Here is an 18,237-nt window from a genome sequence, read left to right as displayed (position 1 = left end):
ATTTGGACACTAAGGGGCAATTTATCATGGCCAATCCACCTAACCTGCACATCTTTGGACTGTGGGAGGAAACCGGAACATCCGGAGGAAACCCACGCAGACAGGGGAGAAAGTGCAAACTCCACACAGACAGTGACCCAAGCCGAGAATCAAACCTGGGGCCCTGGAGCTGTGAAGCACCTGTGCTAACCACTGTGCTAACATGACCCCCCCATGCATCTTGATGATCTCCTTCTCTTTGGTGTTGGCATGTCCCTGGCTGGGGCTGGCATAATTTTTTTTAGTGTAAATGGGGTGGTGCACTGCCCTGGATATGGTTGGTGAGGTGCAGGCCCCGCTGAGGTGTGGGAGTTGGGGTGTGTTGGAGGTCCTGGGGCTATGATTCCTGTGTGTTGGCTGGTGCTAGGCTAGGACAGATCCGGTGCTGTGGCTGGTATCCTGCTGCCCCAGAGCTTGGGATGTCCCTTCCCGAAGGCACTTATTAGGGACCTCCTGAGAGGCTGGGTGTTGCTTCTTCTGTGCATGGGGGCCTGGGGCTGAGCCATGTCCTGGACATTGGTTGATACCCTGTTGTCCCTCTAATGGTCTTGACGCTTTCCTGTTTGAATGAGCAGCTTGTTCTCTTCTTCATTAAAGGGCATGAGTGTGTGCTGGGGGAATATGGACCCATGGTGGTGACCTGAACCTTTGTTATCCTGTGATCCACTCCTGGTAGTTCCAGTTCTTCTTCCTTTTTGTTTTTCATAATCCCAACATGTTGTTGCTGGTGCTCTCTGTATAAATGTGTGGAATAATGTTGGTTCTGTACTGGGCCTGAAACTGGGACTATGTGGTATTGTGTGATATATGTGTAACACCCTTTTAGAACTTGGGTTCTCACATATTTTCATTGCATGTTTCCTTTTCTTTTACGGGTGAATGTAAAGAATCCTTGATTGGATCCGGCAGGGGCACAGACAGGTACAGATGGTATCTGAGGAGAGGAGGCTGTGGTGTGTCATTGGTGCCTCTGGTGATTTTGGGGTTGAGGGAGATGTTATTGGTGCATGCCCAAACATGGCAGGAAAATGTTCTCCTGAACTCTTGTGGTAACTGTGAATAATCGCGGTGTGGGAGGGTGTGCACCATTTTACCATGTTTTTGTGTCTTCCTCCTGTTTCTCCTTTGGTCTCTGGTGGGCATTTTAGAGGCATTGATCTATGTTGAATGTTTATATTGAGCCAGTGAGAATGGTGTTCTCCTGTGCCCCCCTATGTATTCATGTATGCTGAGCCGTTTTTTTGCTTGATGTGGTTTCATTCCTGCTGCGGGATTCTCCGTTGGCGGGCTCCTCCGCTTCGCCGGCAGCACACCCAGGGGTTTCCCGACGGTGTGGGATGGTCACAATAGAAAACCCCATTGGCTGCTGGAAGGACGATCCTGCTGCCTGTGGTGGCGCACCCCGCTAGAAAACTAGGGCAGGCAGGACATAGAACATACAGTGCCGAAGGAGGCCATTCGGCCCATCGAGTCTGCACCGACCTAATTAAGCCCTCACTTCCACCCTATCCCCGTAACCCAATAACCCCTCCTAACGTTTTTGGACATTAAGGGCAATTTAGCATGGCCAATCCACCTAACCTGCACATCTTTGGACTGTGGGAGGAAACCGGAGCACCCGGAGGAAACCCACACAGACGGGGAGAACGTGCAGACTCCGCACAGACAGTGACCCAGCGGGGAATCGAACCTGGGACCTTGGCGCTGTGAAGCCACAGTGCTATCCACTTGTGCTACCGTGCTGCCCGAAGACAATGCTGCCCCTGTAAGTTTTCTTCTATTGTTTGTCAGAATGTAAAACCTTAATAAATATACTTTAAAACAAAAAAAGCAAATGCTGCAACAAAAATCTAAGGTACCAGATGCCTCAAAGCTCTTGCCTATTAACAGCTCACACTTCAAGCGAGTTATGACTTAAGCTATATTTGAGCTGAGGAAAGTCCAATTTATTGGCATGATTGTGTCATGCCCCATTCCAACAAGACTTGGCCCATTCTCTGAGAGCACTGTTACACTAGGGTAATGCTGATCAACCAGTGCTAGCTTCGACCAGCCAAGGACTGAATGTCGTAACTGGGGTTGAGGATTTTCCTCCACCACTTCACTTCCCAATTAAATCCAGAAGTGGGGGTCAGTTGTAAGTTACTGCACATTTAGATAAGAGTCAGAGCAGAACAAACATAAGAACATAAGAACTAGGAGCAGGAGTAGGCCATCTGGCCCCTCGGGCCTTCTCCGCCATTCAATGAGATCATGGCTGATCTTTTGTGGACTCAGCTCCACTTTCCGGCCCGAACACCATAACCCTTTATTCCTCAAAAAACTATCTACCTATATCTTAAAAACATTTAATGAAGGAGCCTCAACTGCTTCACTGGGCAAGGAATTCCATAGATTCACAACCCTTTGGGTGAAGAAGTTCCTCCTAAACTCAGTCCTAAATCTACTTCCCCTTATTTTGAGGCTATGCCCCTAGTTCTGCTTTCACCCACCAGTGGAAACAACCTGCCTGCATCTATCCTATCTGTTCCCTTCATAATTTTATATGTTTCTATAAGATCCCCCTTCATCCTTCTAAATTCTAACGAGTACAGTCCCAGTCTACTCAACCCTCCTCGTAATCCAACCCCTTCAGCTCTGGGATTAACCGAGTGAATCTCTTCTGCACACCCTCCAGCGCCAGTACGTCCTTTCTCAGGTAAGGAGACCAAAACTGAACACAATACTCCAGGTGTGACCTCAATAACACCTTATACAATTGCAGCATAACCTCCCTAGTCTCAAATTCCACCCCTCTAGCAATGAAGGACAAAATTCCATTTGCCTTCTTAATCACCTGTTGCACCTGTAAACCAACTTTTTGCGACACATGCACGAGTACACACAGGTCTCTCTGCACAGCGGCATGTTTTAATATTTTATCATTTAAATAATCCCTTTTGCTGTTACTCCTACCAAAATGGATAACCTCACATTTGTCAACATTGTATTCCATCTGCCAGACCCTAGCCCATTCACGTAACCTGTCCAAATCCCTCTGCAGACTTCCGGTATCCTCTGCAATTTTTGCTTTACCACTCATCTTAGTGTCGTCTGCAAACTTGGACACATTGCACTTGGTCCCCAACTCCAAATCATCTATGTAAATTGTGAACAATTATGGGCCCAACACTGATCCCTGAGGGTCACCACTAGCTACTGATTGCCAACCAGAGAAACACCCATTAATCCCCACTCTGCTTTCTATTAATTAACCAATCCTCTATCCATGCTACTACTTTACCCTAAATGCCATGCATCTTTATCTGATGCAGCAACCTTTTGTGTTGCACCTTGTCAAAGGCTTTCTGGAAATCCAGATATACCACATCCATTGGCCCCCCATTATCTACCGTACTGGTAATGTCCTCAAAAAATTCCACTAAATTAGTTAGGCACTGTCATAATATACATCTATGTATATAATGGAGTGCAGACAGGAAGTAATTGACACACAGGGTGACCAGTAAGCACACAGAACAGAGCAGCCAATCACCAGACAGAACACGGCCATTATAAAGCCAGAGGGCACCAGTTTTCCCGCTCTCTCGGGACCCAGCCTCTGAGACAGTCAGAGCTTGTGAGCATAGCCAGTGCAAACACCATGTGGTAGCTAGTAAGTCTGGTTCGGCTAGTATCAGGTTTCCAGTCAAGTCAGCATACTGTCAATCCACAGTTGAACATGTACAATAGTTTAGACATTAAATAAAATCGTGTTGCATCTTATCAAGTGTTGGAGGTCTGTCTCTCGCTACACAGCATCAAGTGCAGTCCACATCGATCCAGCCTACCCAACTGATCAGGCACAACCTGCCCTTTATGAACCCATGCTGCGTCTGCCCAATGGAACAATTTCCATCCAGATGCCTCGCTATTTCTTCCTTGATGATAGATTCCAGCATCTTCCCTACTACCATAGTTAAGCTCACTAGCCTATAATTACCCGCTTTCTGCCTACCTCCTTTTTTAAAACAGTGGTGTCCCGTTTGCCAATTTCCAATCTGCCGGGACCACCCCAGAGCCTAGTGAATATTGGTAAATTATCACTAGTGCATTTGCAATTTCCCGAGCCATCTCTTTTAGCACTCTGGGATGCATTCCATCAGGGCCAGGAGACTTGTCTACCTTTAGCCCCATTAGCTTACCCATCACTACCTCCTTAGTGATAGCAATCATCTCAAGGTCATCACCTGTCATAGCCTCATTTCTACTAGTCACTGGCATGTTATTTGTCTTCCACTATGAAGACCGACCCAAAAAACCTGTTCAGTTCCTCAGCCATTTCCTCATCTCCCATTATTAAATCTCCCTTCTCATCCTCTAAAGGACCAATATTTACCTTAGCCACTCTTTTTGTTTTATGTATTTGTAGAAACTTTTACTATCTGTTTTTATCTGTTTTTATACTCTGAGCAAGTTTACTCTCATAATCTATCTTACTCTTCTTTATAGCTTTTTTAGTAGCTTTCTGTTGCCCCCTAAACTTTTCCCAGTCCTCTAGTCTCCCACTAATCTTTGCCCCATGAACGTGCGTAAAATAGTTATCTCTCTCCCATATAATGTACACAAACATTAAATATGCTAAAGCCTGACCTGGGTTAATGATCAAAGTTCACCAGGATGCAACTGGGGGAGGACGAGGCATCGGGGGCTGGAATGACAAGTTCTGCATGGATTGTAAATGCTGTAATGCTGTGGGCATTTGCTGAATTGGGGGCGGCAAAGTCACCTGGCCAGAGCATTTCTGTTGCCCTGAGCTACTCTGTAAATAACAAGAAAACACTCATAAAACTCTCTGGCATAAACTCAAAAATGGTGTTTGTTCTAGTTGCTGCTCACGAGCTCTGACGGTCTCAGAGGCTGGATCCCGAGAGAGCGGGAAAACTGGTGCCCTCTGGCTTTATAGTGGTCGTGTACTGTCTGGTGATTGGCTGCTGTGTTCTGTGTGCTCACTGGTCATCCTGTGTGTCAATCACTGCCTGTCTGCACACCTTCATATACATGGATGTATATTATGACATCTCCCCCCCTTTTTAAAAATAAATGTGTTCAGGTCAATAAATAGTGAATATGTGTACAGGAACCTGACTATATACAGAATATGCTAACTTATATACATGGGAAGGTGTCTAGTGCAGATAGAGGGCAGATAACACATGAGAAAAAAACGATATGTACAGACGTGTAAACGGATCACAAGGTAATGCAACATTAAGTCTATAAATTCAGTCTCTGTGGCAGGCGACGAATTCTGGTTGACCGCCTCAAGGGTGGGTCAGGGGCCGCCTGCACTTGAATGGGCGGAACTGCCTCCAATGCGGTGGTCGTAGAGGTCGGTAGAATAACTGACAGATCAGTGGCCTCGTGGAAGGGCGCGTCCTGAGGAAACTGTGTGCGAGGCGGGACATCACGGTCGGGTGGCGAGTGTGGAAGTCTTCGCAGTACCCGCCTGTTACGCCGGAGAAAGGAGCCATCAGGCATGTGAACGAAGAACGATTTCGGGGCCACTTGCTTGACCACCACAGCTGTGGCGGACCAGCCACTGTCAGGCAGCTGAACACAAACTCGGTCAGCAGGGACCAGGTCGGGGAGATCTGTGCATGGGCGTCATACGCCAACTTGCATTAGGCCTGAGACTGCTGCATCCTCTGTATGACCGGGAAGTTGACAAGGTCCGGAATGTGGATAGCCGGCACCGTCGTTCGCAGTATGCAATTCATGAGGAGCTGCGCTGGGGACAGCCCAGTGGACAGAGGAGTCACCCTGTAGGCTAACAGCGCCAGGTTGAAATCAGAACCCGAGTCAGCAACTTTGCACAATAGTCTTTTAACGACGTGCACTCCTTTTTCGGCCTTCCCATTCGACTGGGGGTAGTGGGGGCTGGATGTGACGTGCTGAAAGTTGTACAGGCGGGCAAAATCTGTCCACTCCTGGCTGAAGAAGCAGGGGCCGTTGTCACTCATCACTGTGAGTGCGATCCCATGCCTTGATTACCGTTGCTGAAGTGCGGTCAGACAGTTTGACCACCTCGGGGTAGTTGGAAAAGTAGTCCACTAGGAGTACATAGTCTCGGCCCTTGGCATGGAACAGGCCAAAACCAACTTTGGACCATGGGGAGGTCACCATTTCATGCGGCTGTTGAGTCTCTTTAGACTGAGCTGGTTAGAACCTTTGACACGTCGGGCAATTGAGGACCATGTTGGCGATATCTTGGCTGATGCCTGGCCAGTATACTGCCTCTCGGGCTCGACGGTGATACTTTTCGACCCCCAGGTGACCCTCGTGGATTTGGCCAAGGACCAAATCTCGCTTGCTCTGTGGGATCACAATTCTGTCAAGCTTCATAAGGATGCCGTCTACCACCGTTAGATCGTCCTTGACATTATAAAACTGGGGGCACTGCCCCTTTTGCCAACCTTCCATGAGGTGTCGCATGGCCCGCTGGAGCAGAGGATCCCTGGCCGTCTCCTGACGAATTTGCACGACCCTCTCATCAGTCGCCGGAAAGTTGGAGGCACAGAATTACACCTACGCGTCTATTTGACAGATAAAGTCAGTCTGCTCACACGGTGTGGTGATAGATCTGGAGAGTGCATCGGCCACAATGAGCTCTTTGCCCGGGGTGTACACCAGGTCAAAATTGTAGCAGCGGAGTTTGAGGAGGATGTGTTGTAGCCGTGGCATCATGTCATTGAGGTCTTTTTGGATGATGTGAACCAATGGCCTGTGGTCCGTCTCAACCGTGAAATTGGGGAGGCCATACACATAATCATGGAACTTGTCGATCCCTGTGATGAGGCCCAGGCATTCTTTTTCAATCTGAGCGTATCGTTGCTCAGTGGGCGTCATGGCTCTAGAGGCATATGCAACTGGGGCCCAGGAGGAGGAGTCATCCCGTTGGAGGGGCATTGCCCCAATGCCAGCCTGGTTCGCATCGGTGGATATTTCTGTTTCCTTGGCGAGGTCGAAAAACGCCAGCACCGGGGCCATGGTGAGTTTCGCCTTGAGCTCACGCCACTCTTGCTCATGAACGGGTAGCCACTGGAAGTCCGTAGTTTGTTTAACGAGATGGCGGAGGGCTGTGGTGTGTGACGCCAGGTTGGGGATAAACTTCCCAAGGAAGTTGACCATCCCTAGAAAGTGGAGGACCGCCTTCTTGTCCTTCAGGGTCTTCATGGCGTTGATCACCGAAACCTTGTCCGCATCTGGCTGCACGCCATGCTGCGAAATGTGGTCGCCGAGGAATTTGATTTCTAATTGACCGAAGGAGCATTTGGCTCTGTTGAGTCGGAGGCCATGACCGTAGATCCTGTGGAACACCCACTTGAGGGGATCGATGTGTCCTTGAGGAGTTGTGGACCAGATAATGACATCGTTGACGTACACTCGCACCCCCTCGATGCCCTCCATCATTTGTTCCATTGTGCGGTGGAACACCTCCTAGGCAGAGATGATGCCAAAGGGCATTCGTTTGTAATAGTAGCGACCAAACGGGGTATTTAATGTGCACAGCTTGCGACTGGATGCGTCCAGCTGTATTTGCCAAAACCCCTTGGAGGCGTCCAGCTTCGTGAAGAATTTGGCATGAGCCATCTCGCTGGTTAGCTCTTCTCGTTTAGGTATTGGGTAGTGTTCCCTCATGATGTTACGGTTCAAATCTTTTGGGTCGATACAGATTCGAAGCTCCCCTGATGGCTTCTTGACGCAAACCATGAAGCTAACCCAGTCCGTGGGTTCCGCGACCTTTGAAATGACGCCCTGGTCCTGGAGGTCTTGCAGCTGCTGCTTCAGGCAGTCCTTGAGGGGTGCCGGCACCCAACGCGGTGCGTGAACCACTGGGGTGGCATTTGGCTTCAATAGGATTTTGTATCGGTAAGGGAGTGTGCCCATACCTTCGAACACGCTATGGTATTGCGCTATGATGTCATCGAGTTGAGCCTGGAAGTTATCATCTGGCGAGGCTGTTGCCTGTGCGGACAACATGGTGTGAACCCGCTGCAATAGGTTCAGGAGTTTGCAGGCCCGAGCACCGAGCAGGGAAGCTCTGTTGGTTCCTACTGCCATTGCAGTCGAGGAGATAGCAGGCCGGTGGAAGAATGCTTGGTTTGATAGATGGTGTCAAGGTCAGACTTTGAAATGAGGTTTGCTGAAGGGCCGGTGTCCAGCTTGAAACGTATGCAAGCCTTGTTTTTTTTTAAATATAATTTTTATTGGAATTTTTTACAGAAAATATAAAACATAACGACAAACAATGAAATGTAACAAAATAACCCATAATAACTGTAACGCCCCCAGACCGTATCGACGCATGTATCACATCCCCCACCCCACCAACCCCAATGAACAACAAAAGAACTTAAAAATAAATTTAAATTAAATAAACAAACATAGTCATCGTCCGTCCCCCCCCACCTTCCCTCCCCACCTTTTCCCTCCCCCACCTTTTCCCTCCCCACCTTTTCCCTCCCCCACCTTTTCCCTCCCCACCTTTCCCTCCCCCTTCCCCCCCCGGGTTGCTGCTGCTACTGTCCCCGTACCCTATCGTTGAGCCAGAAAGTCGAGAAAAGGTTGCCATCGCCTAAAGAACCCTTGTACCGACCCTCTCAGGGCGAATTTGACCTTCTCTAGCTTAATGAAACCCGCCATGTCATTGATCCAGGTCTCCACGCTTGGGGGCCTCGCATCCTTCCATTGTAGCAAGATCCTTCGACGGGCTACTAGGGACGATAAGGCCAGCACACCGGCCTCTTTCGCCTCCTGCACTCCCGGCTCCACCCCAACCCGAAAAATCGCGAGTCCCCATCCTGGCTTGACCCTGGATCCCACCACCCTCGACACCGTCCTCGCCACCCCCTTCCAGAACTCCTCCAGTGCCGGGCATGCCCAGAACATATGGGCATGGTTCGCTGGACTCCCCGAGCACCTGACACACCTGTCTTCACCCCCAAAGAACCTACTCATCCTCGTCCCAGTCATGTGGGCCCGGTGCAGCACCTTGAATTGGATGAGGCTAAGCTGCGCACACGAGGAGGAAGAATTAATCCTCTCCAGGGCATCAGCCCATGTCCCATCTTCGATCTGTTCCCCCAGTTCCCCCTCCCACTTAGCTTTCAGCTCCTCTACTGACGCCTCCTCCGCCTCCTGCATAACCTTGTAGATATCAGATATCTTCCCCTCTCCGACCCAGACCCCCGAAAGCACCCTGTCGCTCACCCCCCTCGCGGGAAGCGAAGGGAATCCCTCCACCTGCCGCCTAGCAAATGCCTTTACCTGCAGATACCTGAACATGTTCCCCGGGGGGAGCCCAAATTTCTCCTCCAACTCCCCCAGGCTCGCAAACCTCCCATCGATAAACAGGTCCCTCAGCTGTCTGATACCCACTCTGTGCCAACCCTGAAATCCCCCATCAATGTTCCCCGGGACGAACCTATGGTTCCCCCTTAACGGAGCCTCCATCGAGCCCCCCACTTCTCCCCTATGTCGCCTCCACTGCCCCCAAATCTTGAGGGTAGCCGCCACCACCGGACTCGTGGTATACCTCGTAGGAGGGAGCGGCCACGGCGCCGTTACCAGGGCCCCCAGGCTTGTATCTCCACAGGACGCCCTCTCCATCCGTTTCCATGCTGCCCCCTCCCCCTCCATTACCCACTTGCGCACCATCGACACATTGGCCGCCCAATAATACCCCGAGAGATTGGGTAACGCCAGTCCCCCCCATCTCTACCCCGCTCCAAGAAGACCCTCTTCACCCTCGGGGTCCCATACGCCCAAACAAAGCTCATGATGCTGCTAGTCACCCTTCTAAAAAAGGCCCTAGGGATAAAGATGGGCAAACACTGAAAAGGAACAAGAACCTCGGGAGAACTGTCATTTTGACGGACTGCACTCTACCCGCCAACGATAGCGGCACCATGTTCCACCTTTTAAATTCCTCCTCCATCTGCTCCACCAGCCTGGTAAAATTAAGCTTATGGAGAGTCCCCTAACTCCTGGCCACCTGCACCCCCAGGTATCTGAAACTCTTCACTGCCCTCTTAAATGGGAGTCTCCCAATTCCCTCCTCCTGATCACCCGGGTGTACTACAAATACCTCACTCTTGCCTAAATTTAACTTATAGCCCGAGAAGCCCCCAAATTCCGCTAACAGCTCCATCACCCCCGGCATTCCCCCTTCTGGGTCCGCCACATACAACAGCAGGTCGTCCGCATACAGCGATACACGATGTTCCTCCCCACCCCGCACCAGACCCCTCCATCTCCCTGACTCCCTCAACGCCATAGCCAAAGGTTCAATCGCCAGTGCAAAGAGCAAGGGGGACAGGGGGCACCCCTGCCTGGTCCTACGGTAGAGCCTAAAGTACTCCGATCTCCTTCCATTTGTAACTACACTTGCCATCGCAGCCGCGTAGAGCAGCCTCACCCATTTGATGAATCCCTCCCCGAATCCGAACCACTCCAGCATATCCCACAGGTACCCCCACTCAACTCTATCAAACGCTTTCTCCGCATCCAGCGCCACCACTATCTCCGCCTCCCCCTCCACTGCCAGCATCATAATAACATTTAGCAGTCTCCGCACATTCGTGTTGAGCTGCCGTCCCTTGACAAATCCTGTCTGATCCTCGTGTATCACCCCTGGCACACAGTCCTCTATCCTGGTGGCCAGGATCTTCGCCAGCAACTTAGCGTCAACATTGAGGAGCGAGATAGGCCTGTATGATCCACACTGCAAGGGGTCCTTATCCCGCTTCAGGATCAGAGAGATCAGTGCCCGCGACATCGTCGGGGGCAAAGCCCCTCCCCCCATGCCTCATTGAAGGCTCGCACCAACAGGGGGCCCACCAGATCCGCATACTTTTTATAAAATTCCACCGGGAACCCGTCCGGCCCTGGCGCCTTACCTGACTGCATTTGTCCAATTCCCCTGACTAGCTCCTCCAACTCCATCGGCGCCCCCAGCCCCTCTACCAGCTCCTCTTGAACCCTTGGGAACCATAGCCTGTTCATGAAGCTCTCCATCCCCCCTCTCCCCATCGGAGGTTCTGACCGGTACAGTTCCTCGTAGAAGTCCCTAAATACCCCATTTACTTCTGACCCCTTCTGCACTACATTCCCACCCCTATCCGTCACTCCACCAATTTCCCTAGCCGCATCTCGCCTGCTGAGCTGATGCGCCAACATCCTGCTCGCCTTCTCCCCATACTCATATACCGCGCCCTGCGACCTCCTCCACTGTGTCTCCGCCTTTCTGGTGGTCAACAAGTCAAATTTGGCCTGCAAACTACGCCGTTCCCCCAGCAACCCCTCCTCCGGTGCCTCCGCGTATCTCCTGTCCACATCCAGGAGCTCCCCCACCAGTCTCTCCCTCTCCTTCCTCTCCCTCCTTGCCCTATGGGCCCGGATGGAGATCAGCTCCCCCCGGATCACTGCTTTCAGAGCCTCCCAGACCATCCCCACCCGGACCTCCCCCGTGTCGTTGGTATCAAGATACCCCTCAATACTTCCCCGGACCCTCCTACACACCTCCTCATCAGCCAGCATCCCCACATCCAGGCGCCAGAGCGGGCGCTGGTCCCGCGCCTCCCCCATCTCCAGATCAACCCAGTGCGGAGCATGGTCTGAAATCGCTAGCGAGCCTTGTTAACTGTCAGGGTGGCACACCACTCATTGTCCGGATCAATGCTTAGAATTGGGAGTTGTTTCACCATCGTTGAGAAAGGCAGCGTATGCTTGGTGATGATGCCCACCCGGAATGGGGATTTGAGGCCCTCAGCATTGGGATCTGGTAGACTGTCGGGGTCGCAGTCTGTAACGGGTTGCTGTACTGACTGGACACTCCTACGCTGTGGCTGGGATCGCTGTGTGCTGGGCAGTGGAGCAGATCTGCAAAGGGCTGCGTAGTGGCCAAGCTTGCCACACTGGAGACAGTGTCGAGATTTTGCCAGACATTGCCGCTTTAAATGGGCGGAGCCACAATTGGAACACGTCATGGTGCCAATGTCAGGATGTTCCGTGCGCCACCACGCATGCGCAATGCGGTCGAATGACGTGCGCACTTGCGCGGGCTGGTCGTCGGTCTCGCCGTCCCCTCGGTCGTGGCGCGCATGCGCTGGAGCCCGGGGAAAGCGCGCGAAATGGCCACTCTCATCCAGACTCAGGCCGTGCATTTGTTTGATGGCCTGCACCCGTTCTGCCTCACGGGGGTTTTGCCTTGCCGTTTCTGCCGCCCTGTTAGCAGTTGTTAGCATGCTTGTGGAGGACGCAGGTTTCGATAGTGATGGTAAGGGTGCGCTGCTTAACTTTTAGAAGCTGCTGGCGAAGAGAATCAGAATGGACCCCGAAAACGATCTGATCCCGGATCATGGAATCAGTTGTCGAGTCAGAGTTGCATGACTGCGCAAGGATGCGGAGATGGGTTAAAAAAGACTGAAAAGGTTCATCCTTAGCCTGAAGCATCTGCTGGAAAACGTACCGTTCAAAGCTCTCATTGACCTCGATGTCGCAGTGGCTTTTGAACTTCAGTAGGACTGTTTTAAACTTCGTCTTGTTTTCGCCTTCAGCAAATGTGAGGGAGTTGTAGATGTGGATAGCGTGGTCCCTGGCTGTAGAAAGGAAGAGTGCGATCTTCCTGGTATCCGATGCGGCCTCGAGGTCGGTGGCTTCAAGTATAGCTGGACCTTCTGCTTAAAAATCTTCCAGTTTGCACCGAGGTTGCCGGCGATGCGGAGCGGCGGGGGAGGGCGGACGCTGTCCATGTTACCAGATGGTTGATCGCTGGTCAGAGGCAGATTATCTCAAGGTAGGTCCATCAAACTTCAGCATTACTCACTGGTACCATGATGTGTTGGGTAAGTTGGGTCTACGTGGACTGCGTTTGATGCAGTAGAGAGAGAGACAGGCTTCCAACACTTGAAGAAATGCAACTCTATTTTATTGAACAACTATCTATAATACATGCTTAACTGTGGGTTGACACTATGCTGACTTGACTGGAGACCTGAGGCTAACCTGACCAGACTAACTGACTACCACATGGTGTTTGTTCCAGTTGCTGCTCACGAGCTCTGACTGTCTCAGAGGCTGGATCCCGAGAGAGTGGGAAAACTAGAGCCCTCTGGCTTTATAGTGGTTGTGTCCTGTCTGGTGATTGGCTGCTATGTTCTGTGTGCTCACTGGTCATCCTGTGTGTCAATCACTGCCTGCCTGCACTCCATCATATACCTGGATGTATATTATGACACCCTCATCCAACAAAATCGATAAATCGCAGGGTTTACATTTTTATTGATCTCAGCCTCGACAGTTTTTTGAGGGTAGAGTTCCATATTTCCAGTTCCTTTTGCGAGAACAAGTGCTTCCTGACATCAACCCTAAATGGCCTGCCTCTGATTTTAAAGTTGTGGCCCTTTGATCTGGATTCCCCCATCAGAGGGCTGGCGATGGGCACTGCTGGAGTTACATCTGCAGGATTAGGGTGCTCTCGAAGAGCGAAATGGTGTTTGCTCCATCCAGGCAACCATCTGCTGCCTTTTCCTCTCCTGGCAAAAAAGGCATGATGGCAGGAAGGTGTTGGCATGCCCCTGTGGCCTTCCGGTGCCATTTTGCCAGCTGCCTGCCTCGATGGTAAAAATCTGGCCAGTTTCCCTCTATCCACCCCATCAAATTCTTTAATCATCTTAAAATCTTGATCTGTGTACTCATGAAAATATAAGCCTAATCTACGCAACGTGTCCTCATAACTTAACCTTTTTAGCTGCTGTGTCAGCCTGGTAAATCTGCATTGCACCAACTCCAAGGTCAACATATTCTTCCTGAGGTGCGATGCCCCAGAACTGAACGTACTTAGTCCAGATGCTTCTGAACACTCTTATTACAAAGACTTAGCGATGCTTTGATTTGAGCGAGAAAAATGGTTTCCTTCAGTGCATACTTTGCAGTGTGCAGAACAAAAGGTCCCTGGTTTGATTTCTGGCCTCTGTAAAATGAGGAGTGAATCCAGGAGTTTAGCAATTTTGGTCAGATCCAGAGTCTCTGGGATACTATCAGCTAGGGGTCTTTCACTGACTGGCATTCCCAAAAAGAGCCAATACATTGGGGCAGAAAAGGAAGCAAAGTAATGATAGTGGGTTGGGAGTAATAGTTCCATTTCACAAAGTGCTTTTCAGAACAAAAGGAGGATCAGAAACAGTATTAATCTTGAGAACGACCCTTTCCGGGTTAGTCTGATGTAATAGTCCCACTCGTGTGATGGATGTGGGTTTGGGCCACCACGTGTTGAAGCTTGGTGTTAAGAGTTAAACTGACCTTTTACCCTATTCTATGGGGAAGATAATTGTTTTTGGCAGTGCCAGGGTGCCAGATTGGGTACTTTCTAGTTCCTAACCTGGACGTTTTGGTCACTTGGCTGGAGCTAAAGTTGCCCGAGACCAGGTCAGACATTGAACACAAAGGTTATCCCAAAGTGAGGGCAATGTTGGGGGAGGAAACAAAAGACCTTTGAATGCTCAATGCCATCTCCTTATCGATGTCAGCCAACCCTGAGCATGCTTTGGCATCTTTGAGCGTGAGGCCTTTTTGAAAGCTACCTGCCAATGCTTAATTCTTGGTTCAGGGAGGAAGAAGGTGCTTCAGGACCTGAAGCCTTCTCTTTTGGAAAGAAGGGTCAACAACCTTTCAGTCGCTTCTCTGTCCAACAAACAAACTGGTGGCTTTGGCCTCTGAACTGAAGCTGTAGCAAGCATCAGATTGGAATGAAGGCAATCCGCCATGAATTTAAAAGCAGAAGGCTCTTTTTCTATCACTCCATTGGCCTAAAGGGAAGGTTTTCTGGCTAATTTTCTAACAGGCAGTGGCAAAGGAAAGTTTGTTCAAATATTTCTTCCCCGTATTTGGTTGCCTTCTCCTGTAGTTTGGGAGATCACCTCAACAACCAGGAGGCGGATTTCTTAAACAATAGAGTCCTTGACGATTATCTCTGAGTGGGAGCAGGTTCCATGAGTATATGTGGAGCTGGTAAATGAGAAAGAATATAACTTTTGGTAAGGTGATGACCAAATAGTTTAATGTTGAACTCTCTTGTGGCTTCATGTCAAAAACACCCTCCCCTTTGACAAGAGTTAGGAATTTGGATTGCTTACGGCTGTAGAGCTTGATGATTTTTTGTCATTTTTGGCGGAAGAGTGTTTCATGCACTGGTTTGAAGCATTCAATCCCGATTTTAGGTTGCCTGTAAGAATTGATATGAAAGATTTTAATAAAATATTGCTGCAGCATTTAGAAGCAGAAAGGAACTTAGAAACCAGAGGAGACCATTCAGCCCCTCGATTGTGTTCCACCACTCAGTGAGATTATGACTGACCCATAGAATCCCTACAGCCATTTGGCCCATTGAGTTTCCACCAACCCTTCGAAAAAGCACCTTACCGAGGCCCACTCCCCGCCCTATATCCCCATAATCCCATGCATTGATCATGGCCAATCCACCTAACCTGCACATTGTTGGACTCTACCTTAAATCTATTTACCCACCATAGTTCCACATCTGTGTGGAGTTTGCACACTCTCCCAGTGTCGGGGTGGGGTTCCTCCGCTTTCCTCCCACAGTCCAAAGTTATGCAGGTTAGGTGGGTTGGCCATGCTAAATTAACCCTTGGTGTCCAAAGATGCGGTGGTTAGATGGGGTTATGAGAATACAGGGATGGGGGGGGGGGGGGGGGGGGGGGGGGGGGTCAAGGTAGGGCGCTCTTTTGAAGAGTCAGTGCAGAATGGCCTCCTTCTGCACTATCAGGATTCTGTGGATTCTATGGATTCCTTGACATTTTTGCCTAAAAACAACAAATCAAACAATCTCACTTTTGAAATTTTCAATTGATCCCAAGCCCACAGTGGCACAATGGCTAGCACTGCTGCCTCACAGCTCCAGGGTCCCAGGTTCAATTCTGGCCTTGGGTGACTGTCTGTGTGGAGTTTGCACTTTGTCCCCATGTCTGCGTGGGTTTCCTCCCACAAGTCCCAAAAGACAGGTTTAGATGGATTGGCCATGCTAAATTGCCCCTTAGTGTCCAAAATGTTAGGTGGTGTTCCTGGGTTGCAGGAATAGGGAGAAGGCATGGGCTTAAGTAGGGTGCTCTTTCCAAGGGCTGGTGCAGACTCAATGGGCCGAATGGCCTCCTTCTGCACTGTAAATCTATGATTGAGGAGTTTAAACAGAGAGAGTTCCAACTGTTTTCTGACTGAAGAGAAACCTCCTGAGATTATTTCTCATTTTAAGTTTTTTCACCTTTGATCTGGACACCCCCCACCAGAAGAAATAGTTTATTTTTATCAATTCTCTTAAACCTTTTAATTATCTTTGGCATCTCGAACAGAACGCCTTATAATCTTCAAGCCTGGTTTATAATTTAGTCACTTTAACTTACTGAATCTGTGCTGCTCCCTCTCCCATGCCAATATCTTCTTCCTCAGCTACAGAGCCCAGATGTGAATGGAGTAAAGTCTATTAGATTGGAATGGGGCCTGGGCACATAGACTCCAACAAGCTGTACCATCAAGGGGTAGGGTGCAAGTTGACGCTAACCTCACACGCCATGTTCCTGATCTTAGCAAAGATATGAAAATCTGTGGAGCAACCGTAATCATCCTGAGCACCTTCCCACTCCCAATGGCAGAGTGAGTCAGTGACCCAAGTAGTCCTATCTCTTCCCCCTTTTAAAGAGGGGTGGATGATGTGTGGCAGGCAGGGCGGTTGGGGGAAGGGGGGAAATGTTAGCTTAAAAGAGGCAAAGAAATATAATCCTTGCAATTTAACATGAAATTAATTTAGCATCGATTCAGTGGATGATTATCATGCAAAAGATGGAATGATTACAAAAACTAATGGTGAGGTTAAAAAAATAAGACATTTGAAGCTTATTTTCAAATGCAGAGAAAACATAGGAAGTGCTTGATGACTAATTCCTAGACCAATGCTGGCAGAGCAAACCCAATGACCCCCCCCCCCCCCCCCCCCCCCACTACAACCTTGCCATTGTAGATGGACATCACCATCTCGGTACAGGCTTCAGAGCCAGAAGCTGTGTGCCCCAATGATGAGATCATGGGCATGAAAGGTGGCACCCAGTTTCTCCGGAGGATTTTCTCCTCCGTTCCGAGGGTCCTTACCAGCTTCAATCCCCCTCAAGTGTTTTACTTCATGATGGCATCCATTGATGGTACCTCCACATTGAGCTCCACATTGAGATGCCCGCGTGGTCCCAGACCGGCCTCAGCCGCAACCATCTCCCAACTCCTCTGATTGGTCCTGGAGCATTGAGAGCCCCACCCATTGGCCATCATAGGGTGGCGATCAAGGGGGAGGTCAATTAAGCTACCTCCAGGAAGATTGCACCGGCGGAACACGCTTCTGGCAAATTCCACTGTGGGATATCCAGTTGACCCTGACGTCAAAGTCCCAAAGCCTGTGGTAAAATTCATTCTCCAATCTTCTTTATAACAGGGACCTATCCAGCTCAGAGGGGGGGGAGGGGGTGGGCATCAGTTCCATTAGTGTGTACTTTAATGCAGATAGCTTGCACTGGGAGGGCAGTGTGTTGAACACAGTGTGACAATTTTTCAAAATCTTTTGCTGGTGTCAGAATACCACTTTGGGGTAAGAAAGAAGTTGGAAGAGGAGGGATGTGTAGGAATGGGAATATTCACTGCATTCTAGCCAATGCCAATGTCTAGCAAACATCATAGCCCAGTATATGCATTGGCGTTCTTTATGTAGAAGCATTGGATTTTTTGGTCTCACCTGGGATAGGGTCAGGCCGAGCAGACTGTGAACGGCTGTCTCTGCACTGGCTGCCACCACCGTTACCGATGGAGAGAGTCCGGGGCAAGCTGAAATCCGGGTGGGTAGGAGAAGCCGTACTCTGACCCCAAGGGCATCGGGTAGGGAGAGTGAAGGAGGGAGGCTTCGATCTGCAAAAGCAAAAATGTTTGAGGAACAGTACAGTCTAAAACAAGACAGGGCAAGCTGAGTCATTAACACTCTAAATGTGTAGGTTATTCCACCGACACGAGATATGTGCTTATTTTTCAGGCCACTTTTTGTTTCTCCCCTCTGTTCCTATTCCATTTGATGGGAACTCCATCAATGTTTCAATGCAATCTGATGGT

General features: G+C 49.9%; 1 protein-coding gene across 5 annotated transcripts in view; it reads right to left on the bottom strand.

Moving 5' to 3' along the window:
- Positions 1–18,237, bottom strand: part of LOC119973257 (protein diaphanous homolog 1-like) — a 238,955-nt gene that overhangs the window by 16,218 nt on the left and 204,500 nt on the right. For 3 of the 5 annotated variants that reach the window (XM_038810989.1, XM_038810990.1, XM_038810986.1), the window contains 3 exons: positions 17,870–18,039; positions 15,216–15,304; positions 4,672–4,840 (listed from right to left, as the gene is read on the bottom strand). In XM_038810989.1, coding sequence (XP_038666917.1) covers positions 4,691–4,840; positions 15,216–15,304; positions 17,870–18,039 — 409 coding nt within the window. In that variant the 3' untranslated portion in view covers positions 4,672–4,690. Of the gene's footprint in view, positions 1–4,671; positions 4,841–15,215; positions 15,305–17,869; positions 18,040–18,237 lie in introns of those variants that run through there. The other 2 variants (XM_038810988.1, XM_038810991.1) reach the window with 2 other exon arrangements.

This window comes from Scyliorhinus canicula, chromosome 11, assembly GCF_902713615.1.
Source record: "Scyliorhinus canicula chromosome 11, sScyCan1.1, whole genome shotgun sequence".
In the NCBI taxonomy this organism is placed as follows: Eukaryota; Metazoa; Chordata; class Chondrichthyes; order Carcharhiniformes; family Scyliorhinidae; genus Scyliorhinus; species Scyliorhinus canicula.
Note: the sequence above shows the minus strand (reverse complement) of the source record. Positions and strands in the feature narration are given on the sequence as shown.